This window comes from Sebastes umbrosus, chromosome 15 (genome assembly GCF_015220745.1).
Source record: "Sebastes umbrosus isolate fSebUmb1 chromosome 15, fSebUmb1.pri, whole genome shotgun sequence".
NCBI classification, from domain to species: Eukaryota; Metazoa; Chordata; class Actinopteri; order Perciformes; family Sebastidae; genus Sebastes; species Sebastes umbrosus.
In genome coordinates, this window is record NC_051283.1 from 15130910 (window position 1) to 15144193 (window position 13284).

Below are 13284 nucleotides of genomic sequence, written 5' to 3' on the forward strand. Positions count from 1 at the left end.
GGGGTAAAAAGTATTCAACGAACATTAGCAGCAAGACCTGATGTAAAACTGGTGAGGCTAAAACCCGCAGGATGATTTAGATTGATTCATCTCTTCACCACACTTACTCAACTGATCAAACATTGTGTATGTGTGTTCAAGTACACCGGAGTCTACACCGTATGCACACATGCATACCCTCACATAATCAGCTTTCGTTAATGCAGCCCATTCAGGTCTTTGGGAGTCTGCGGCCAACTCTGCTGTGTGCTGTGGGTGCAGCAGTCGGAGTGGATTCTCTCCCCATCTCCTTCTCTCTTTCAGCACCCCCCCACCACCCAACCCCCTCTCTCTTTCTAGCAGTGCCACCCAGACTTGGCCCCGACCCAGACCCACATCTTTAAACTGAGCCATCATGCCACGCCACGCCATGCTCTGAGCCCGGCCGCAAGACCCTGATTAAAACCCATGACTTCAAACTTTCCAAACTGTCAAAAACCCAGTCAGAGAGAGAGAGAGAGAGAGAGAGAGACCAACAGAAAGAAAATGTCTTACATAAAATCACCGCTGTGGGATCGACTCACTTTTCAACGCGTCATCCGAGCCGGGATTTGTGTCACTCAGAAATAGTACTGTGTGTGTTTGCGAGTGTGTGTGTGGCTCGGATGGTGATTGGATGTCCGCGTTCGCCACTTGGATGACGATGGTGTTTCATTTTGTTTTAATGAGGGACGGACGGACGGACAGATGGGACAAATAGTTTTTATAGGCCTGCTAAAGGTGCTTGGGGTTGAATCCTTCTGGACTAAAATAGACAAAATTACTCACAGCAACTCAGCAACACTGTCAAATAAATATACATATTCTGAGTCAAAGAAAGCATTGCCCTTCATCTAGTGTAATTTTGTCAATTAAATTAAGACTTTAAAAGCCAGCACATGTTTTCAGATTAATTGTAAAACTGTTATTTTATAATACCATAATTTAATTCCAGCTGATGCTCATTTCTAATAAAAATCTCTGACACTTTTGGCTGGTGAGACTTTGAGGGAGGCCTCAAGTATATGTGCCAAGAGTGCTCCCTGCTGGAGAGTTGCAGAACAGCACGCCTCACTGCAGCCAAACCAGCGTGGTTATCAAATTTCACTTCAATCAACTGTCAGGCTATAAACTGTGATAATTATCTGGAAATTTAAAGTTTGACTCAACAAGACCAAAGTGAAAGCCTGTTAAATTTGATGAGCAGGGTTGACTGAAGAACAATTGAAAACAAACTTGATTTATTTTGACTTGACGAATAATATTTGGGATTTATATGATTAATTGTGTTAAAAGGTTTGGACTGTTAAAACGTGCCATTTCTTAAAACTGTAGAGTATAACACAGTCAAAAAGGCACAAACATGCCAAACAAAGGGTTAACAAACATCAAACTGAAACAACTAAAGTGGAGCAGGGCTATGAGCTGCAGGCTAGCTGTGGCAGTGAACCGCTAACCCTCTCAAATGAAAATCCCTGGAGAGTCGAAGGGATCGAGGAGTACAAGTGAGACCACCCAGGCAAACGTTCAAGACACACTGTTGTTTTACACACTTATAAAAAAAAAAAATGCAACAACGAGGGGGGAAGGGTGGGGCACACATGTCAAAAAGTCAAGTTCAACGAAATGCAAGCGAAAAAGGGGGAAAAAAGACTTGAAAAGAGAAAAAAGGGACGCATGAAACTGTATTCCTACTCATCTCAAGCCCTCATCAGATGGCAAATATTATTTTGGATGATGGCCATTTTGCCAAAGAGAGAGAGAAAGCCAGAGGGAGGGAGATGAAGAAGGGGTTCATGTACCTTATTATACGGTGGTCGTAGGGGAAAATTGCAATCATCTGTGACTCACTTGGAATACCTTACGCACTGTGAAACACATTATATTTCTCTAATATCAAGAGTCTTTCTGCGTTTTGACTGCCATGGCCATTTTGACAGAAACCGCTTGGGACCCTCCATCAATTTCGGGAGTGAAACGGGAGTGACGGCTGCGCCCTTTTGAGGGCGATGACGATGAAAGCCAAACTCAGAGTTGTTTCATGAGGAGTGAAAGTGAGAAGCGTTTGGCCGATTATGCGTGTCTGCAAGGAAAGACGAGGAGAGATCATAACAGCAAAAACCTGAGTCTGATCTGAAGCTCTTGAAGTTTGTGTGTACAGCGCGTGTGTGTGAACATGTACGTACAGCACATTCACACTTGGTTTAAATAGTATCCCTACAAGCTGCTACCTCAAGGCAATCACTCTTCCACATGTCCACAAGTCACCAAACATAAAAAGACAATAAAATGTACTTTCAGTTGAACAGATTCAAAGTAAAAACAACAGAGTACATTTTGTTCAGAGACCACTGGGTACACTCACTGTGGTTATTCTCTATTTGCCTTGAATTTTGCCTTTAGAAAACATTCTCACACACACACACACACACACATACACACACCCTCTGGTCTGTTCAGTCTGTTGTAGCCGCCTGACTGGAACAACAACAATGTATGAGACAAGCACTTCCATATGTGGCTGCATACACATATATATGCACATATATATAAGTACCTAACCATGCAAAGCACACACTCATGCAACCACATTCCTCCCTCCAGGACCTTGAAGACTGCCCACAAACCCCTCAGTCATGTCGGTTTCATATAGACTGGGAGTGTGTTACACTCACTGTTTTTATTTGAATGCGTCGTTGCTTCACTGGATTGTAGAAAATGCCAACGACAGACACAGGGTAAATTGACTGAGGGAAGTTTAAAGGACCTCAACCTATGAGCCTCATCCCGCTGCCTTGCAACACAGTAATACTTTCCCTCCGGTTGATGACTTGTAGGAGAAACTATACAAAACAAAAGACAATTCTATGGCAACTACCAATAAGAAAATAGTGTCATTAAGCTGTTTAAACAATCCTACATTTTACGTAGTTACTGTATTTACTCCATTATTGACTTGAGCACCCCTGACTAAATCATCACCCACCAAGCGGCATCCTTTAGCGCTGAGAAATGAAGCGCCAAAAACTGCAATTCCTCAAATGGCCACTTGAGGCTCCAAAAGTGAGTCAATCCCTATAGACCCCTTCCCCCCCCCCATGTTAAAATGTCCAACTTTACAGCAGAAATAAACATGTTTACAGCCTGGTACAAGAAAACGGTTTTGGTTTTTAAATTATATTAAGGGTTAAAGTTATGCATAATTTAGGGAATGGCCGCTTTGAGTGACAGGTGGGTGCAGTACCGGGTCGCTAGCTGTCTGCTCTGCTGTGTCACCCGGGCCCGCCTCAGCTCCATCGATGATCCACCTCTTTGCCCTTTTTTGGATTAGCTGGGAGTTAAGCTGTGATTGCCAAGTTTGCGACGGCCAGAGCCACCCACTTTGAGCTTCACAACGGCTCTTCAGAAACCTATGCGTGACGTCACGGAGACTACGCACATCTTTTATACAGTGTATGTCACCCACTAGACTCTCACAACTTCAGTACACTTCTTCACATTCTTTGTCAGCTCACAGCACATGTTCTCTGTTTATCGATTGAACTCGAGTAGCTCTGCAAGTTGTCATTCGATGACAGCTTTCAACATTTTTCTAAACTTGGGGCTACAGACATATTTTGGTAAGTAACAAAAAGTATTACGGTTTCATATCCAGCTCAAATGGTACTACACTTAAAGGTACAGTGTGTAGGATTTGCCGGCATCTAGTGGTGTGGTTTCAAATTGCAACCAACTGAGTACCCCTCCGCTCACTCCTCCCTTTCAAAGATTGCGGTAACGTGAGCCGCCGAGTGTAAAACCATGGTAACGTTGTTTGCCTCGCTCAAAGGCCATCCATAGCATAATAATACTACTTTAGGAGTAACAGAAGTTAGACGGCGGCTGGCGGTACCAGAGAAACATGGTGTAGATATGAAGGGCTCACTGTAAGTTAACGATTCTTAGTTTCAGGTGATTATACACTAATGAAAACATAATCATGAATATTATATTCTATTTCTGCTAATGGATCCTCCAAAATCCTACACACTGGACCTTCAAGCTACATATCGGAAATAACATAATCCAGGCTATAACATTTGGCTTTCTTGCTTTTATTGTTTCTTTTAGTGTTTTTGTTTTTTAGTATCTTTTTGTATAATATGAATGGTTAAAATGGCAACAGATTTAATGACTGGAACCTAATAAAACCTAAAAGGATTTGTTGTAAAATGTCAAAGAGTATAATAAAAAGATTTTAGGGTCTGTTAAGTGACCTAACTAGAATTGACAATATGGTTTAAATCAATATCACAATGTTAATATGAATATTTTCCCAATGTCAATACATATGTCAATGCAAAATCACATTAAAAACAAACAGATTTTCAAACCAGTGAACCGTGTTCCTCCGTTATGCAGCACATCAGACAAACGTGTGTTTAATACAAACATTATATATCATAACACAGTGATATAAACTATTAAACTCATGTAGTAATGAGTTTCAGACAGATTCCAATACGTTTGGTGCCAATTTAAAATCCAGCCCTGAAGGACACTTTATGTTCAACTGTTGATAAATACCTACAAGTTCAAGACCTGTTGAACCATATTTAATATATTTAGAAGTTTGTGGAAAAATATACAAAAAATAAACACTCTAATTGGACCAATGTGCTGCCAATGGTCAGGATCATTTCATAAATTTGCTGTTTGGTTTCTTAACTGCTCCATTACGGGATTATGTAGAGCTCAGGTGACGTTTGTGTGTGTGTGTGTGTGTTCGTGTGGCCGCTTTGCCAGTGTGCACGTGTGCTTCTGTGTACATTTCTGGTGGTTTGTGCATGCTTATTTATTTATTCTCATGTATGTTGGTCTGCACATATGTGTTTACATTTATGAATCTGTATGCTTATGTGTGTGCGAGTACACTCACAAAAAAAAAAAAAAAAAATGTGTGTCTTTTCAGATTAGTGCTTGGAAATGGGTTTTCTCTTGCAATTAGAGGCCATTACCAGTCCACCACATGTCAAAAGAAAGCCACTTATTGCCGTAAATATACTTAAGGAGTGAATTACTGACCAACTATATACTCAAGCTGTACAGACCCTGAAAGCTAATGGGCCAGAAAATACTAGAGGAGGGGGGAGAGAGAGAGAGAGAGTCATGCACACACATACTTTTGCATACGGATACGCGGACATTAACACACACTCTTGACCCCGTGAACTTTTAACCCTAAGAAGGGGGTTTTCCAGAGTTGCAACATCAAATTTTACCCAAACACACACAGAGTTGTATTTCTAAAGGCCTACTTGTGGTTCACACACAACAATTACTGCTGTAATATCAGAACTGCTGCAACATCTCTCAGTGGCCTCCACTGCTCCTGACCAATTTGTTTCTCTCGTTCTTCCTTCTCCACTTCTCTGTTTATTCTCTCTCTTCACCTTTTTTCATTCTCTCTTTCTCCCTTTCCCTTCATTTTCTCTCTATTTCTTTGGCTACCTTTCCACTGAGGCCTATTATGGATCTTTTAAGGCTCCACTGAGCGAAACCAATTTACGACAAACTGGGTCAGGCTCGCACTACGCCCATGCCAACCTGCACACATGTATACGTGCACAAGCACATACACAAAATGCCTGCAATCCCCTTGACCTTTCCTGCTCTTGCCAGCATCTCAAGTAAGCACACACACACACACACACACACACACACCGATACACACACTGATAGTTATCTTCAGATTGGGATCAGTAGAAAGTAAAAGAGTGGGTTTGTCACAGTACTGACATTCACTCCGTTCATGGCCGAGAGGGATTGGCCAGTCCAGAGGAGGGACGCAGGGAGGAACAAAGAGAGAGGCAGAAAGGTTGCCCACATTTTGCTGAAACTATGTGAAATCTCACCCCCTTCTCCCACATGTAGAGTGTTTAAAACTTGGCTATAGAAAATATTGTCAGAGGAAAATGGAGGTGGAACATTTCAACTGCTGTGGTTAAATAGTAGACATGAGAAAGGGTTCACACGCAGTCTCAATGGAACTCCTGAAATACTCCAACAGTGTCTGTGTTCAACAGTGATAATTACATGTTTTATTTTAGAACCTAAGGACAAAATATAGCACAGTTTCCATTTAGCACAGGGACACGTTTTCATGTAATATATTTACGACTGTCTCTACGGAGTAAAGTTTTGGTCATGTCCAAAAACTTGTGTCCAACCCAATTTAAATTTTATGAGCCAAAACATGTTAAAAGCTAAACTTTTAATACACGATGACACTATGATAGCCTGGCTTTTCGGTGGTGTGAAAGAGTTGAAAGACACTAAAACACCCAAGAGAGCTGCAACGATGAATCGATTAGTTGTCAACTATTAAATCAATCGCCAACTATTTTGATAATCAATTAATCGGTTTGAGTAATTTTTTAAGGGAAAAAAAGCCCAAATTCTCAGATTCCAGCTTCTTAAATCACTCCTCTATGACAGTAAACTGAATATCTGAGTCATCTTGGGCTTTGAGAAATACTGATCAATATATTTCACAATTTCCTGACATTTTATACAACAAACAACTAATTGATTAATCAAGAAAATAATTGACAGATTAATCAGCAATGAAAATAATCTGCTGATTATTTCCTAGATTAATCAATTAATTGTTTGGTCTATAAAATGTAAGAAAATACTGACAGCACGCCAGCATCACGGGAGTAAACGAGGCGTGACGTTTAACACAACAGCATCGGCATCTAGTGTGTGCGTGTAGTCCCGCCGTGCTGGCTGTCCTTTTCACACAGACGCTGGCTCGGCTCTGTGACACCCTCCGCTGCCGGCTCAGAGGCGGAACAACTCTGTCCCCCCATTCCTCCTCTGTACCTTTCATACAGAACTGTGAGGTGGAATAATGGCGCAACATTCCCACCTTGAACAGGCAGTGTGAATGGGGCTTATGATTGGGTGGACGTTACGTTTCCGCAACGACGCCATGGGTTACCAGCAGTAACCGCCGTATGAGCGCAGTGCAGAGCGGCGGTGATTAGCTAGCCAGTGGGACACGCTCACATGGACTCACATGCACTAACATGCACGTGCGGCTGGACCGGCTACATAAACAAAACAGAGAGAAACTCAGATTACAACACAGACTGAGGGAGTGTGACTTCATTCTCTGCTCAGGTAGACATTACTCTACACTATTATTCCACTGTATCTTTAAATTGCATATCGTTGTTTGCTGCTATATTAATGCTCGTAATTTCGCAATTAGCACCTTTAAATGTCTTGTTATGTCAGTCCAAACCTAAAGATATTCAGTTTAATATGATATAAAACAGAGAAAAGCAAGAAAATCTCCATATTTGAGAGGCTGAAAACAGCATTTCCTGTCAGTTTTGCATTAAAATTTAATTATTATTATTATCAAAATAGTTGTAGTCATTTTTCTGTCGATCGACTAATCAATAGCACATAGTCAATTGGAAATACAAACCACTTCTCTTCCTCAAGATCATGTCAACATGTTTAGGCTCAAGATAGAGGCATGAAACGCCAGATACCCAACACACACTTTGTTTGACCTTAGTTGGTGAGGTTACTATCACACACCACATTAGACCTTACTTTATTTCCCTGCTATGTCGTTGGACAAAGCGTCCATCCCTCCCGACAAGCATGGCCATTCATACCCATTAGGATGGCAGTAAATAGCTGGAGCCAACCGTGACTGGGGCTAATCCGATTGCCTGACACAATGGACTCCCAGGACAGACAGATCAGTGAGCAGCCAATGGGAAAAGGAACATACATAGACAGCTACACATCACGATTATAGGAAGGCAATTGGACGCGGAAATGAAAAGCCATATAATTAACTGGTTTAAATGAGAGTCACACACACAAACTCCATGGGAGCTTTAAAACACAAACTCTTGTGTAGAAGATGAACACGCACAGAGTCAGATCAGATCTATACAATTTGATAAAGCTGTGTTCAGTCTCCAACACACACACACACACACACAGTCCTATACTCACGTGTCTCACACACACACACATGCAATCAGTCACCTTGAGCAAAAGGTCAGATATGAGAACTGGGGAGGTCAGTAGTTCATGAGGAGAAGAAGCCAAGAGAGAATCCCTGAGTTATCCATCTATGATTTAAAGTGATTACGATGAGATTACACACCATGTCATACTAGCTTGTCTCAAAGGTGGCTAAATAACGCTTTGAACTTGCGTTAAAATTTTGGCGAGGAAAAGCTGGCAAGGGCATTTTCAAAGGAGTCCCTGGACCTCTGACCTCAAGATATGTGAATGAAAATGGGTTCTATGAGTACCCACGAGTCTTCCCTTTACAGAGATGCCCACTTTATGATAATCACATGCAGTTTTGGGTAAGTCATAGTCAAGTCAGCACACTGACACACTGACAGCTGTTGTTGCCTGTTGGGCTGCAGTTTGCCATGTTATGATTTGAGCATATTTTTTTTTACTCTAAATGCAGTACCTGTGAGGGTTTCTGTACAATATTTTTCATTGTTTTGTGTTGTTAATTGATTTCCAATAATAAATATATACATACATTTGCATAAAGCAAGCATATTTACCCACTCCCATGTTGATAAGAGTATGAAACACTTAACAAATCTCCCTTTAAGGTACATTTTGAAAAGATAAAAAATGTGCAATTATTTCATTTATTGCAATTAATCATGAACAATGATGCAATTAATCGCGACTAAATATTTGAATCGATTGACAGCCCTACCTTAAACACAAGAAACTAATACTATTTAACCCCCACACACACACAGAGGTTAACAAACAGATATAGAAATCCAAACAACTAGAGGTCCCCCCATAGAGATTTACACAGCCCTGAGACACACCACCATCATTAAGACAACAGATTTACTCTTCCGTTCATTCCTCCAGAGCAGCCATCTGGATTTCTCCCCCCCCTAAATCTCTCAACTCTCTCTGTATAATATATGTTTTAACATAACACAGAGGTAGCATTAGTTGTTTTACAGAACAGTTTGGCCCAGCTCAGACACCCTGAGGGAAGAAAGGAAAGGTAGGAAGGGAGGAGAAGAGAGACTAAGAATGTATAAGAAAGAAAGAAATGAAGACAGCATTATGTTTAAGTAGACAAACTGCAAAAGAGTGAAAAGGGTAATAAGCATTAAAACTAAGGTGGTTTTTAGTTACTTGCATTAATTGGATAAATCCTTTGAAAGTAAGGCTGACTTTGTTAAAGGAAGAAAGGGACTGTAGAGTTACTTGTCTGATAAATAAAAATAATGAAATTAAATAACTTTTTGCATACTAAGGATGCACCGATACCGGATCAGATATCGGGCCGATGCTTACTCAAATAGCTTGTTCGGATATCTGTGACAATGGGGCCGATCTATTCAATTCAATTTTATGTTTATATTATAGACATTATATACTTGAATTTTAATTCCTATTTAAGTTTTGACCAATTTGTTGCTGCATCAAAAAGGTTTACAACTGAAATGCAATTCTTGTTAATTTTGAAGATTTTTTTTACTATATTTCTGGTGTACGATGTATTATTTTAAAAATAAATAACAATTAAATGGATTTATATCCATGTATTTATTGGTCACATTTTGTTATACAAAGTTAGGAAAGCAATGATTAAGTCAAGCCTGATGTTGCCTTACACATAAGAGAATGATCCCAGTCACTTCCACACAGTGAGGCATTATTAATTACGGCTTATTAATTAAACACTAGTATCGGATCGGTACTCAGTATCGGCCGACACCCAAAGCCCAGGTATCACTATCGGTATCGGGACTGTAAAAGTCGGAATGGTGCATCCCTATTGCATACATGCATACCAAATCCCAAACAAAAACCATACAGTATTACCCTAGCCATGTCAAGTCATGTGAAAGCGAGTGAGCTCACCGGCTCTCTTAGCTCAAAGCTAAATAGACACTGATGACCTACAGATATGTACATATGGAACAAAAACACACACACTAACACCCATACTGAACACACGCCTGCTCATGAAGTTCAAAGAGACTGTTTGCTATATTTAATCCTAAAGAGGACCCAGGTGTCCAACCTTACAGTTGGGTTCAGTAACATGTTATTAAATGTGAATCATTTTGCATCCCTTAACAAATCCACAAAGGATTAGCATCCAATATTTTTAAGTACCTACAGTTATAAATAAATTAAAAGCACTCATAGACGCATACCCTCTCAATCATCATTTATGACCCACTAGAAGTATGTGGCGGTGTCTGTATCTACAGAGATCCTGCTGTTTTTATCACTAAAAAAAAACATTTTAATTTTGCAGTTCTTCGTCAATTTAGATACTCAACTTCTATAAAAATGTAGCGACCAGGTGCCATATCGTAAGTATGCATCCAAGGGATGGCTCCGAAAATGGTGGCTACAGCGCAAAAAAATAATAATGCAGATATAGCGTGGCGAAAATGCCAAGCGAACAAAGCTCGTTCCAAAACCAGAGTGAATCTGGGGTTGACTTTAAACCGCTGGCGACCACCTTAACCCTCGTTGACCCCGGGAGGAGGGGCCAACTTTGAATGCTGTGTTTACCAATCGTAACCTATAAATCTTACTCATTGTGCCTTTAATATTTAACAACAAAAACTCCAAGATTCAAAAGAAATGTGGAACCAGCTTTAGTTGGCTGGGACGACGGAAACAGAAACAGAAAAATGTCAAGTTGTGACCTAAATAATTATGTACACAACCTGTGGCTCCAACCTGAAAATGAGATGCGTGTATGTGTGCATGTTTGGTTCAGTAATCAACAAAAGGAACTGGCCTGAACAAACATAGAGCCAGAAGTGCAGGCAGGTGCTACCATCGGCCTCTTTTCCTCTTTCTCCAGACACACAAGCTTTGTGGTAGTCTGCAGAAGGGTCTCCTAAGGCCAGGGTCACCTCCCTGTAGACCACCACAGCTCTGCTCTGGCTCCCAGATGTTCTCTCACACACACACAAACACACACACACACACACACCAGAAAATGCTGCTGGAAGCTGAAAACAAACAAACATAAATGGACCGACATTTGTTTTATATGCATAGTAACTACTGCATGTTTTTTATTTGGATGTTTATCTCTTTACCAAATTGCCCAGTACAGTTTACAAAAGTTGTATTGTTTGTTTGTGTGTGTGTTCTTTTGGCGCTCCATCTACTGTAGGGAAGCCGACAGCCTTCAAGAACAGGAGTCCTTGTATGTACGAAAGACTTGGTCAAAGAACTTGATGCCGATTCTGGTGTGTGTGTCCGTGCATGTGCATGTGCATGTCTCCCAGCACACATTATGTGAGTCAGTGCCTGTGCACTTGTTGAATAAATGATCTATTCCTGGGTCTGTCAAGGAAATGGGGGGAGTTGAGGCGGGGTTTTGGATGCTGATCAGGACAGACGTGTGTGTGTGTGTGCGCAATGGTTTGCTGGTGGAGGAGGGCAGTGGAATCCACACCAGACCATCTATTATAATGACAGGAAGCAGGAAGTACAACCCCTTCACAGTCACATGGCTGCCAGCTGTCTTGGCAACTAAACGAGGGAAGATAGAGAAGATGATAGGGAGTGTGTGTGTGTGTGTGTGTGTGTGTGTCTGTGTGTTTCTGTGTGTGTGTGTGTGTGTGTGTGTGTGTGTGTGTGTGTGTTATATACACATGTCTGACAGTTTGGATGGAGAGTGCGTAGGTGGAGTAGTATTTGTATGCGCATTCCTACACGTGAAGATGACGTGTTTCTGAATGGAATATCTGCATTTGGAATAAGAGCAAAGGCTTGAAGTTTGATTTTCGTGGAACAACTTCAACTGTCATCCATCCAAAATCTCCATCGTCCTTCTCCTCTAATAGAAAACTACTCAAATCTATATGCCTCGAGTTTACAACCACCAACGTTATGCCAGATCCAGTGCAGGACTAACCTCAAGTTTTCACCATATGGATGTGTTTAAGCAACTGCAGCTCTGCACACACATGCGCAGCGCACGCCCACTTGCAGAGACACAAATATGTACATATACATTTCCCACGAATGCACACATAACCTCACTTGCAAACACACTCATGGACTAAAAACACACATTTTTCTTGTGTACCATTTCTTCCCAGAACCAAATCAGGATGGAATGAATGACAGCTCTTCCTATTCAGGAATACTAAACTGTCCACAATGGCGACGAATACGTAAAACACAAAATGTACATCTTTGTGTGCATATGACACAACACACATACACACGGCGATGCATCAAGAATCATCTCGGGTAGCTTTCATCTGTCAGCCTTTAAATTGCTCCAGGTTTACAGGCTGTGAACTGGCTAACAGACGGAGTATCAAATTCAACCGCACAACGACGACAATCATTGCAACCTGAGACCTTCTGTTGCCTCTTGTGAACTTTGGCGCCCCATGGACCCTAAAACAGCTTGAATCTTAAGACTATGATATGGACTGTCAAGAGAAGTCACTCATGCACATATAAATACTCACCTTCAGACAGGTGGGCGGTGAGTGGCGTCTGTGTCTCCTTGCAGTAAGAGACCAACTCTTTGGGAAGGAAGTCTACCTGTGTGATCTTAGAGGCTCCCAGTCTCTGCATCCTGCGCCTGGGTAACAGAGACAAGATGTTTCTATTAGCATAGTTATATTGTGCATAAACTTGATTTGTCCCATATACTTTTTGCATTTGTTTCAACGTTTAAAGCAATGAATAACATGTAGAGCCTTGTGTCTGTACCAACCACTATCTCGATATTCAGAAGTTTGCGTCATTAGAGTGGTTGACCCTTTAATTGGGATATTAAATTAGACTATTAATGAGTGCCATGCAATGCCAAATAATGTGTATTGCATTTAGGGCTGCACGATTATGGCCAAAATGACAATCACAAATATTTTTATCAATATTGACATCACGATTATTCATTCAAAATGTTTTTATTGCACTTTCACATTTAAATCAACAGAGTATTGCTTTCACTTCCATGTTGTGCTACATGTCTGTTAATCTTTGCATCAAAATAAGACTGGTCCTTATTCACAGTGCATCTCCTAGAAGCAAAATAAAATTGAACCAAAACATTTTACCTAAAATGAACTAGACAGAGCACTGCTTTCACGTTCACGTTGTACTACAATCCTGCTAAATAACACATATTTGCATCAAAGTAACACTTAAAATAAGGTTCTTGTTCACATGAATTCAGTGTATTTTCATTTTGCA

At 40.8% G+C, this 13284-nt stretch overlaps 1 protein-coding gene across 27 annotated transcripts in view; it reads right to left on the reverse strand.

Moving 5' to 3' along the window:
• Positions 1-13284, reverse strand: part of LOC119502749 (cytoplasmic dynein 1 intermediate chain 1) — a 65904-nt gene that overhangs the window by 46279 nt on the left and 6341 nt on the right. For all 27 annotated transcript variants that reach the window (XM_037793936.1, XM_037793927.1, XM_037793944.1 and 24 more), the window contains one exon: positions 12552-12667. In XM_037793936.1, the coding sequence (XP_037649864.1) occupies positions 12552-12667 (116 nt within the window). The remainder of the gene's footprint in view (positions 1-12551; positions 12668-13284) is intronic.